Below are 12,465 nucleotides of genomic sequence, written 5' to 3'. Positions count from 1 at the left end.
GAAAAGAGTTGTGCTAGTTTGTGAGTCCACACCTTTCTAGTCTGTCTCTGTCAGTTTGGCTTATAAAGCTTATAAAGGTGAGACAAAGCCTAGCTTTGTGGGTTTTTTTCTCTGTCTCTCTCTCTCTCTTTCCTTTTTCTTTTGGCTCGCCTCACTAGCGGTGTTGCTGAGATAAAGCTCCTGCCGTTGCAACACGTTTCCATGCTATCTCTCGCCACGGATATGCATATTACAGCCTCAGTGTAACTGAAGCCAGCAGCCTTAGTCTCTCTTTGAGCTTGCGGCATTGATTTAAATTCTGGAAAAGACTTCAAACATGTAAAAAAAAATAAAATACTTTGAGGTGTAAAGCAAAGAAATGTTCTTCAGATCCACTTAAGATACTTTTGTACTTGTGATAACCAATTTGAAAGCATGTGAGAATGAGCAGCAATAATACAGCCAAAGTGATCCGGATTTCAACAAACTGCCTGACTGTTGATTTGTTTAGTTTGTTTTTGATTCCCAGTCCCTCCTGGTGTGCACAGGTCAAGTCTTTTGTCTCTAGGAGTCTGTGAACGCTCACACATTCTCTTCTCTATATTACATTACAAATTCCACACGTGTCGCTCGCTCGTGTCCTGACGGTCTGTCAGATGCCGTTCATGTCTCACATGTTTGGATTTATTCCTTGCTACAGCAGCTTAGGAATCTCATATACGCTCACACATTTGACTGTTATGATAGATGACTTTTGAAGTTTATATTTTATGAGTTGTAATCGGTTTCCACAAAAATATGAAGTGGTACAACTGTTTTCAACATTGATAACAATCAGAAATGTTTCCTGAACAGCAAATCAGCATATTAGAATGATTTCTGAAGGATCATGTGACACTGAAGACTGGAGTAATGATGCTGAAAATTCAGCTTTAAGGAATAAAGGACATTTTAAAATATATTCAATAAATAAATATATTCAAACTGTTATTTTAAAATGCAAAAATATTACTTTTTGATTGTGTTTTTTGATCAAATAAATGCAGCCTTGGAGAGCAGAAGAGACTTTTTCACTCTTTTTATTTCTGTTTTATAATATATAAAAAAAATCATGTGAAAGTAAATATTTGCAGATTACATATTTTGGAAAACTGATCCCGAACTTAACTGTATAACAGAGACGAAAACTCGTTTTATTTATTTGTTTTGTAGATAGATAGCTTGCCAGTTTAATGGTCCATTTAGCAATAAATAGCAATGACGCATATTTTGGGTGTGAATTCCTATTTTAATGTTGTATTATTCTTATTATTTTCTCTTTTCTAAAGGAACCCAGACACTTGCAGTTCATTGCAGAGTTCAGTGACAGTGACGTCTACACGTTATTATCTGCCAAAAAAGTTTACGGCGCCCCGACAGACTACGGCTTCAGTGTGAAGGTAATTCAATGCAGGGACTTTCAGCCACTTTCAGTCTTCAGATTGCACAATGTTTTGACGTTTTGCACAGACTTTATAATCAGTCTCACTGTAATACTTGATTATACAGGACTGCAGCAGTCGAGGTCAGTGTTACCAATGGTTTTATGATTTAATAAGCCTCATTATGTCTCAGATTTATTGTTTATTGTGGGTTATATAAAACTGCTATCAAACAACCTGTCTGGCTCCTTATTTTTCGTGAACTTTGTAATGTTTCTTTTGTGTTAAAACATTGATCTCTGCTCTGATGTGTGTGAGAGTGGGAATATTAGGTAAAATATTCCGGCTGAAGTGCATGAGTTAACGGATGATAGCTATTTCACGATAGTGACTGTGCATTGAACCACTTATCATATGGATGCTTAAATAAATGGACATGAACTATTGATTGCAATTTTGTTATTTAAGAAAGAGACTTTCTTAAACTTTAGAAAAGCTCTTGGGACAGTGATCAGTTATACACTTTAGCATCATTAACATTTTTGACAAGACATGTTTATTTATACAGAACATTTCACACACAATATTAATTAAAAGTGCTTAATATAAAAAGTAGAAGTCATAAAAATGTACATAAGAAATTTAAAAAAAAAAAATTAAGGAAAAAATGCTAAATTAAAATGGAATAAAAGTAAACATTGAAATAGAAATAAGAGAAAAATAAAATAAGTGCACAATGTCAGCATTGACAGAGATCTGTGTAATGCATTTCTAAATCTGAGATTTAAAGGGAGTGTTCGTTCAAATCGATACAGAAAAGGTCTGATAAAGATCTTTAAAGGAAAGCTGAGCTTTAAAGTGTTGATGTCTCGTCATATCCAGGCAAGCAAGTTGAATTCTGCACGTGATCTGAAACTGCTCTGTGCGGATGATGAGCAAACCAGGACGTGTTGGGTTACAGCCATGCGCCTCTTCAAGGTGAGAACTGCCTCTCCCTCTGACTCTCTGTAAGGTTTGTCTCCATCGTATCTCTCCGTGACAGTGGTCCTGCTGAATCCTCAGCCGTGAGGAAACTCAATCTGAGGCTCTGTGTTAAAATGCACTCCTGACACAAAAATTGCAACAGCAAGGCAGCCAAAAGTCATTCATTTTCAATTAGATTTGACGATTTCTGCCGACATGAGTGGCAAAGTGATAGAATTATTTTTGTTCATATAATGCATATGCATTGCTAAGGTTTCTATACGTTACATTGCAATGGACTGCTTAAATAAAACACACACACACACACACACACACACACACACACACACACACACAAATGGAATAATTCAGTTCAGTCCTTGTGAAGCAGTTTATACCTATTTATTTATTTGCATTCAGCCATGTTTTTAACTTGAGGTGTTGTGCGTTGCTTTTGCATGCAAAGACAGTATTTATTCGATCAGAAATAAAAACTCTAAAATTGTGAAATATTATTACAATTTAAATGAACTGTTTTCTATTATTATATATTTTAAAATGTAATTTATTCCTGTGATGCAAAGCTGAATTTTCAGCATCATTACGCCAGTCTTCAGTGTCACATGATCCTTCAGAAATCATTCTAATATGCTGCTTTGCTGCTCAAGAAACATTTCTGATTATTATTAATGTTGAAAACAGTTGTGCTGCTTCATATTTTTATGGAAACTTGCATTTTTCAGGATTCTTTGATGAGTAAAGTTTATAAGAACAGCATTTGTTTGAAATATTATTTTTTGTAACATTATAAATGTGTTTGAGTAATCTAATGCATCCTTGCTGAATAAAAATATTAATTATTATTTTTTTAATTGTTAAGATTTTGCCTCATTAATGGCTTCAATGTAGTTTTTTATCTTCAATGAATAGCCTTTTTTTTAACCTGGGAGTTTAGTTTAACTACAGAGTCATGTGAATCTTGGGAAGCTGCCGTTACAAAGTAACTTCTCCAACACAAACGTTCTAAATCAGACACTTCTGAGGTTCCATTTCAATTAGGATGCTTGCTCAGAAGGCAGCTGCCAATGTAGGCTGTGGAACAGAGCTGTAATGTGTTTGTTTGTTTGTTTGTTCACAGTACGGCATGCAGCTTTACCAGAACTTCGTCCAGCCCCATCAGAAGCAGAAGAGTTCTCCAATGGTGAGCCACAAACTCTAGTCCATAATCTGTCATGTATGTTTAGCACAGCAGAAGGTTTAAACCACCCAGAGGCTCTACGATAACCATAAACACACGTTACAGTCATACAGTGGAAACCAGCACTGTAATACTGTCATTTTTGCTCGGCACATCCTTGGCAGGTTTCTTTTTCATTAGAAAGCACTTCATTGATTTAAAAAGACTTCAAACTCAAGAAAGTTCAAGGTTAAAAGTTCAAGATGTATGTAATGTACAGTAAAAATAACAAAGGTTACTTAAAATTAAGATTTGTTTCCTCTTGTTTCCTTGGTCTTGAGAAAACAGAAGTCATTTCTAAACTCAATATCCTGCTGCATCATGAATGAGTGAATTGGGTTTTAGTTTGATGTCTGTAAGTGATATTCAGACTTCTGAATCAGTGACTGACACTTGAGATGAAGGCTGCACTATAGGGTCAATGCGGTCAATTTCATTGCCAGCCGAGCCGACTCGAGAAACCAAAATGTCTGCATGCTTATAGAATGATGTTTGACAGATGATGATTAAATGGTTTGCAGATGACTAGAAAAATGGTGAGTTGTGAGAAAATGAAGTCCAGATCACAAGAAAACAGCTTTTGTTATTTCAAGATTGCTAGAAAATTATGTTATAAAATAAAAGAATAATATTATTTTATGTTAGAAAATAATAATCATGGTCTTTTATGGCCTCCATATATTTTATCATAAAAATAAAGATCTCCACTAAATTCTAACTCCTGTAATGCATGTTTTTTTTTATTTTTTATAATGAATTTAAATTGTATTACATTTTTCTATCCACCTTTTTCTTGTCATAAAAATGGGCGTGGCCATTTGTAAATTCTATGGGTCTGGCTTCCGGTCTCATCTACGTCCACTCCGTCCAGCTATTTTTAGCTGAACAAAACAGTTCGTTTTGCTGCTTGATATCAAGATGTCTGTAAGTGATATTCAGACTTCTGAATCAGTGACTGACACTTGAGATGAAGGCTGCACTATAGGGTCAATGCGGTCAATTTCATTGCCAGCCGAGCCGACTCGAGAAACCAAAATGTCTGCATGCTTATAGAATGATGTTTGACAGATGATGATTAAATGGTTTGCAGATGACTAGAAAAATGGTGAGTTGTGAGAAAATGAAGTCCAGATCACAAGAAAACAGCTTTTGTTATTTCAAGATTGCTAGAAAATTATGTTATAAAATAAAAGAATAATATTATTTTATGTTAGAAAATAATAATCATGGTCTTTTATGGCCTCCATATATTTTATCATAAAAATAAAGATCTCCACTAAATTCTAACTCCTGTAATGCATGTTTTTTTTTTTTTTATAATATTGAATTTAAATTGTATTACATTTTTCTATCCACCTTTTTCTTGACATAAAAATGGGCGTGGCCATTTGTAAATTCTCTGGGTCTGGCTTCCGGTCTCATCTACGTCCACTCCGTCCAGCTATTTTTAGCTGAACAAAACAGTTCGTTTTGCTGCTTGATATCAAAAGTTGGTGTGTCTTATCATATTATTTTAATTTATTATCTTAATTATGGTTTGTAGTGCAAACAGATTTACCGTTTACTGCACGTTGTTATTTAAAAACAGTTTGTGCTGCACTGTATTTGTTTTGTCCTATCGTATCTATCATATGTTGTTGCCTTATTAAAAAATATGCTATACATTTAAAAGAAATTTATTTTAATTTTATAGTATATACTTAAACATATATATGAATGTTTTTAATGAATGTATTTTATAATAATACAAATAGCAATGTGTAACATTTTACCATATTTAGTGCAACACTTTTATTTGTTCCCCACAAAATATTGTTTTTTCACTAAATGTTTGGATTTCTAAAATTATTGTGCACTGGTTTTTCTAGAATAACTTTTGCTGCCGAATTATCCACTAACCTAGTTTATGATACATTTTTGTCATAGATTATAAATATACATAGGCCTATATTTTTTCATATTTATTGTTTATTTTATTTTTCTTTATAATTAAGTAGTCTGTATCTAGTAGATTGTGAAAGAATGATTATCAGTTCCACACACAGAGATATATAAATTCTACATTTATTTAAATGAGGGGAAAAAACTTCACTGGTATCGGATCGGTATCGGCCAATACCGAACCCTAGGTATCGGAATCGGTATCGGAGGCGAAAAAGGCGGATCAGAGCATCCATAGTTGTTATTCTCCTCGTTATTTACCTATAGCGGCTAATGAACCGGAAGTCTCACCCATAGGCTTACCTTCCGCATTGAAGAAAAAGGTGGATAGATTATCTTGTATACACACACACACACACACACACACACACTATAATGAGGTATAAATACTTTACAGTTTAAATATATGTATATTTTTTCAATTCAGTTATGAGTATTACATATTTTTTTGCAATACTGTAATTAAAATTACAGTAGCATATCGCCCTGTAGCCCAAGACTGGTTGCCCACTGAAGCTAAGCAGGGTTGAGCCTGGTCAGTACCTCGATGGGAGACCTCCTGGGAAAACTAGGTTGCTGCTAGAAGAGTTGCTAGGGACGCCAGCAGGGGGTGCTCACCCTGTGGTTTGTGTGGGTCCTATCGCCTCAGTATAGTGATGGGGACACTATACTGTAAGAAGCACTGTCCTTCGGATAAGACGTTAAACTGACATCCTGACTCTTTGTGGTCATTAAAAATCCCAGGATGTCTTTCAAAAAGAGTAGGGGTCAGGGGCATAGATTTCGTCTAACAGTAGGGGGGGACAATAAACAAAATTTCTCAAGAGCAATTTTTGAAGGGGACACAAATAATACAGCTAAAATTGTACTTGTATGGATATGTATACACAGAGGAATGGCTTACTATTAGTGCAGCAGGGAGACTGTGCCAAATTAGACATCTTCATAGACAACAACAACTGTTGTGGTCGCGCTGTGACAGCGCTCGTGTCCGTTGTAGACATTACTATCCGTCACAGTGTTGCCAAGTCCGCGGTTTTCCCGTGGAATTGGGCTACTTTATCACTGTTGCCGCGGGTTGTTTTTCATGTCCGCAGGTTGAAGCGACCCCAATAACGTGTATTTTAGCCCCTGGAACGCAATTTTTACCGGGGGACCCCCTTGAAACGCGGATAGTTTGGGCTAGTTTTGAGTAGCAATTGGGCAGGTTTTGTTATGAAAACCTGGCAACCCTTTCCCTCAAGCAGGTAACGTTATTATTGCTAACATAGCGGACTCATCGAAAAATACATTGGCATCATCTGTATTAAAGAGAAAATAATCACTTCATCCGATGTTTAAGTGAATAAAATATCCTTGACAGCCTTACTTACTGGAGTTCCACAACTATTGGCTTTGTTGTAGCTCACCGGACTTGTGTGTGTGTGGGTGATGTAAAAGAGGAAAGCAGGTTTGGACCAAAGCACTGTGAGGAAAGGGAGGGGGAGACTCAAAATGTCCCCATTGAGTACCCAGATTATTATTATTATTATTATTATTATTATTATTATTATTATAAAATTGACATTATTTTTGAAGACAGTTTTGCACATTTCATCATATGCATTCATAATAAATTAATTATCCTGTATTCACTATCATCCAGTTGATTAAAACCTCATTTATCAAAACATGAAAAGCGGCAAATTTAACAAGAAATTGTTTTCTGGATGTTTAAAGGCCACAGCCACTTTTCTTTATTTATCACGAAAATAATGTTGCAATTCAAATCAGTCACTGCATTAAAAACAATGAGCTCAACTTATATGCTTCACAAAATATGCTAAATATAATTTCTTATTTCGTTTGATTTGGGGACTAAGTATGACACGACGTGTTCTTGACAGGCTTCATGAGACTCAGCTCTCTGTGTCTGGATTTACTTTCTTTCACTTTCTTACTCAAACACAAAGAAGCAGTCGATGCAGAATGAGGTGAAGCTGTTGTCTTTGTGGAATTATTCTGTCATCCAGTGTCATAAACCCTCACCGCTCGTGTATTAGTGCGTTTGTATGGATATGAACACACGGCTGAGATTAAGGACCTTTCAGAAGTCATAATCACTGCTTCTCTCGCTATAGGGATCACTGTGGAAAGGAAATGCTTCTTTTGTTTGATAAGTGAGTGTGCTCTTGAAAACCAGCACAGCTGTAAACCCTTCACAACTCAACATCCTTAAGAGGCGCATGAACAAAGTAACCAGTGTTCATGTAGAAAAATAACAAAATCCCTCTCAGACTAAAGCCGCGGTCACACTAGTCTTTGAGCATGCAAATTTTCTTTGTATGCTGCAACGGTCATAATATGACATCACGCTCTGCAGCTTCTCTTTTAAAAACCTAAATTCAACTCATAACAATAAAGGCCCGTTCACACCAAGCACGATAACTATAAAGATAACGATAAAGATATAGTTCTAAAAATCGTTCTCAATATTAAAGAATAGCATAGTTCACACCACAACTATAACGATAACGATACAGAGGAACGATATCGTTGGAATCACTTTCAAAACTATTTTTTTCCAGCTGATGAACGATAAAACACTGACAGCCAATCAGAATCTATCCTGCTGTAACGAGCTCAAGAATTTAAAGCGGCAGACGCATGTGCGCTTAGAATAAACAGACGATATCGTTCGCTGGTGTGGACGCTAATATCGTTATCTTTATAGTTATCTTTATAGTTATCGTTCTTGGTGTGAACGGGGCTTAATACTAATAATAATACTACTTCTAAAATGTAAAAACATATGGTCTACTCCACTTTCCTGCAGCGCTGCAGTTTTAATTTGATGTTCTTTTAATTCAGCTACGATCTCATGCTGTGACGTGTCGATCTGCTGTTGGTCACGCGGTTTCACGTGATGCGAATTCGCAGGTCAGAGTTCACCAAGCTTGAACTTTGGAATGCAGCGAAATGCGAAACCTTTCGCACAAGCTTGCGTTTCCGGTCTGACGCATTTGCATCTGTATGAATGGAAGTCAATGGAATAAAAAGTGCAGTGTGACCGCCCCTTAAAGGGTTAGTTCGGATTTGTAAAGAAAAATGTCGGAGGATTTCGATATAAGCCAAGAGGAGACTGGTTTTCCTTTGCTAAAAACTTTGTTTCTTTTGCTCCTGCATTTCTCAGAGGTGCGCATACGTCCTACGTCATCCGCCTGAATGTCTTCCGCGTACCACAGTCATCGGAAGTGAGAAACAAGTGTTTATTACATTTGAAATATGGATATTTATCTTACAAAAATGCATGGATTTGCTACAGGAGGCCTTTATTCACCCCGGAGCCGTGTGAGGCATGTTTTATTACGGATGCACGCACTTTATTTCACGTCTTCTCAATTGTTGACAACCAACACCCGCTTACCCCCATTGAAAGGCTTGGAGGGGCCAGGACAATTTTTTATATAACTCCGATTGGATTCGTCTGAAAGAAGAAAGTCACATACACCTAGGATGCTTGAGGGTGAGTAAAGCACAGGCTAATTTTCATTTTTGGGTGAACTAACCCTTTAAGAGCAGAGATGAGTTCAAATGACTGTTCGTAGATTCATAGAAATCATAGACAGTCTAATAACACTATTATCTTCTGTAGAGCTGCTTTACAGCTGAAATTTTATTCGTTTAATAATTTATGCATTTTACAAACTTTATACATTAACATGAAACCACATGAACCTGTACCACAGAGTCAGGGTTATTATAGTTACCTAAAACGAAAACTGAAGCTAAAATTAAATATCAGCATCTGTACCAAATTGCATATTTTTGCTCAGTTTGGGCCTCTGAATAAAGGCTTTTTTTTCAAAACTTAATTTTTGATTAGTAATATGCTTTGCTAAGGACTTCATTTGGACAACTTCAAAGGCGATTTTCTCAATATTTTGTTTTTTTGCACCCTCAGATTCCAGATTTTCAAATAGTTGTATCTCAGCCAAATATTGTCAGATCCTAATAAACCATACATCAATGGAAAGCTTTCATATGATGTATACATTTAAAAAGATTGACCCTTTTGACTGGTTTTGTGGTCCAGGGTCATATATGATGCTGAATTTAGAAATTCTGAATTTTTTGGTGTGAAATGTAATCTGATCATGTTTTCTGTGAGATTCACTATTGCATTTTTGCATATGTTTTCAGAGGAGCATCTCGGAGAACTCACTGGTGGCCATGGACTTCTCAGGACACAAGAGTCGGGTGATCGAGAACCCGTCCGAGGCGCTGTCAGTGGCTGTGGAGGAGGGTCTGTCGTGGAGGGTAACATACTCGCAAACAACACGCTACATACTAGATTATGAACATTGTGCACAGATATTTTCATAGCATCTGTATATTAAACCTAAATTTTTTCCAATCCTGTATGAGTTTCTTTCTTCTGTTGAACAAAAATAAGATATTGTGAAGAATGTTGGTAACCAAACAGTTGACGGTAGCCATTGACTTGTATAGTCAGATTTTCAAATAGTTGTATCTCAGCCAAATATTGTCAGATCCTAATAAACCATACATCAATGGAAAGCTTTCATATGATGTATACATTTAAAAAGATTGACCCTTTTGACTGGTTTTGTGGTCCAGGGTCATATATGATGCTGAATTTAGAAATTCTGAATTTTTTGGTGTGAAATGTAATCTGATCATGTTTTCTGTGAGATTCACTATTGCATTTTTGCATATGTTTTCAGAGGAGCATCTCGGAGAACTCACTGGTGGCCATGGACTTCTCAGGACACAAGAGTCGGGTGATCGAGAACCCGTCCGAGGCGCTGTCAGTGGCTGTGGAGGAGGGTCTGTCGTGGAGGGTAACATACTCGCAAACAACACGCTACATACTAGATTATGAACATTGTGCACAGATATTTTCATAGCATCTGTATATTAAACCTAAATTTTTTCCAATCCTGTATGAGTTTCTTTCTTCTGTTGAACAAAAATAAGATATTGTGAAGAATGTTGGTAACCAAACAGTTGACGGTAGCCATTGACTTGTATAGTATTTTTTTCCATACTATGGAAGTCAATGGCTACCATCAACTGTTTCGTTACCAACATTCTTTACAATATTTTATTTTGTGTTCAACAGAAGAAAGAAACTCATACAGGTTTGAGGGTGAGTAAATGATGACAGAATTGTATTTTTCGGTGAACTATGCCTTAAAGTAACTAAAACTGCATTAGAGTTGTTTCACTCTTCCAGGTTGAACAATTAACCAAAATTATTGCTTTCGTTGTACTTTTCAATATCTTTTTTTTTTTTTTTTGATGCATTATTTGTTCAGACCGCCAAAAAAAAAAGAAAAAAAAAAAAGTATTATATATACTGTATATGTGTGTTCTCTTCTTCTCTAGAGGAAAAGCTGCCACAGGCTGAGCTCTCATGGTAGTCCGTCCACCTCTCAGAGCTCCATGTCCAGCATAGGTCAGCACACAAACACACGTCAACAAAACAGAGTAAAAACCTGATGATCCTTCTTCTGTCTGACATAAGGATATCATTATCTTCTCTAGCTATCCATGTGGCTCAGCCGTGGTTTCACAGCAAACTGTCCCGGGACGAGGCTCAGAAACTAATCACTCAGCAGGGCCTCATCGATGGGTATATTCATTTAAAATTCTGACGATATCGATTTTTATTTAGTATTGTGATGCCATTTTTGAAGCACTTGATTTTAAAGATGCACTGAATTGAAGCTTCTGCATTTCTAAATCTGAATGAAGTCATTTGTTTCTCTCTTCTCAGGGTGTTTCTGGTAAGGGACAGTCAAAGTAACCCGAGGACATTTGTTCTGTCACTGTGCCATACTCAGAAAATCAAACACTTTCAGATTGTACCGGTAAGTCTGTACTAACACACATTAACTATAGCCACTTTCTACAAATGCGGTATTAAATAGGATTTTTCCCCAACAAATTAATGACTTATTATTTTTATTTTTATTTATGCATATTATTTTATTTGTAAATGTAAATCAAAAAAATATTAGTAAATAAAATAAAAAATGTAATTTAAAAAATCACTAACTATTAATTAAACAAAATTAAAGAAAAATACAAATAAATGTAATAGATTTAAATAATAATAATAATAACAGCTATGCCACAATGGGTAAATTAGTGGCAGGTAACAGCATTGCAAATTTAGACTAAATTATGTTTTCTGTCACTCAGCTGACTAGGTTGTGATGAAATGTTAGTTTATAGTTAGTGATAAGCTTATTTCCATAAATGAAAGAAACTATATTTTTAATAATTTTCTCTTACAATCACTTTGGTTAAAATCTTATGTTAAAAAATATGTCGAAATCTGCTAAGGGGTACTTAAATGTAACAAATCATGTATCTTTTATGCATTGGAAAATGAAACAACATTTTATGAAGCTTTCATAATTGCAGTAATCTTTTAAACAAATGAGATGGTAGTGATCTACATTTTATAAAAAACCCCTGTCAGTTTCTGCAAGTGAAGAAGAAATTTATACCCAAGTGTGTTGTGTATTAGGTACATTACAGTATCTGACAGACATTTAAATTATTTCACTATGTGACGAGTGGGGGTGGGGCCGTGGGAACGGAGCGAGGCCGGTGGAGTAAATGCTAATGCGCGACACCTGCGCCACGGAGGAGCTCCGGAAAGGATAAAAGGAGGAGTGACGACAGTGTTGGACGAGGGAGGACCAGGCCTGGATTTTATTTTGTGTTTTGTGTGCGGCAGTCATCCGCGAGGGGCTGCCGCTTTACTTTCATTTTGTGTTTGTTTATTTTATTAAAGTTTTCTTTAAATGTGCGCCAGTTCCCGTTTCCTTCTTCCCGACCTACGAACGTTGTTACATTGGTGCCGAAACCCGGGAGGAAGGAGGGACACGCTGCCAGAGATCCCTCGCC

General features: G+C 36.2%; 1 protein-coding gene and 1 long non-coding RNA gene across 3 annotated transcripts in view; one reads left to right on the top strand and one right to left on the bottom strand.

Annotated features, from left to right (window-relative positions):
• LOC107722903 (growth factor receptor-bound protein 14-like) overlaps positions 1-12,465 on the top strand; it is a 74,431-nt gene that overhangs the window by 60,872 nt on the left and 1,094 nt on the right. For both annotated transcript variants that reach the window (XM_016531403.1, XM_016531402.1), the window contains exons 7-13: positions 1,308-1,418; positions 2,283-2,378; positions 3,502-3,564; positions 9,724-9,840; positions 10,933-11,002; positions 11,092-11,179; positions 11,324-11,417. In XM_016531403.1, the coding sequence (XP_016386889.1) occupies positions 1,308-1,418; positions 2,283-2,378; positions 3,502-3,564; positions 9,724-9,840; positions 10,933-11,002; positions 11,092-11,179; positions 11,324-11,417 (639 nt within the window). The remainder of the gene's footprint in view (positions 1-1,307; positions 1,419-2,282; positions 2,379-3,501; positions 3,565-9,723; positions 9,841-10,932; positions 11,003-11,091; positions 11,180-11,323; positions 11,418-12,465) is intronic.
• Positions 9,170-12,465, bottom strand: part of LOC107722909 (uncharacterized) — an 11,152-nt gene continuing 7,856 nt past the window's right edge. Inside the window, exon 4 of the long non-coding RNA XR_001637861.1 lies at positions 9,170-9,180. This is a non-coding gene — a long non-coding RNA (uncharacterized LOC107722909). The remainder of the gene's footprint in view (positions 9,181-12,465) is intronic.

Source organism: Sinocyclocheilus rhinocerous, unplaced genomic scaffold (assembly GCF_001515625.1).
Source record: "Sinocyclocheilus rhinocerous isolate Xijiao unplaced genomic scaffold, SAMN03320098_v1.1 scaffold934, whole genome shotgun sequence".
In the NCBI taxonomy this organism is placed as follows: domain Eukaryota; kingdom Metazoa; phylum Chordata; class Actinopteri; order Cypriniformes; family Cyprinidae; genus Sinocyclocheilus; species Sinocyclocheilus rhinocerous.
Note: the sequence above shows the minus strand (reverse complement) of the source record. Positions and strands in the feature narration are given on the sequence as shown.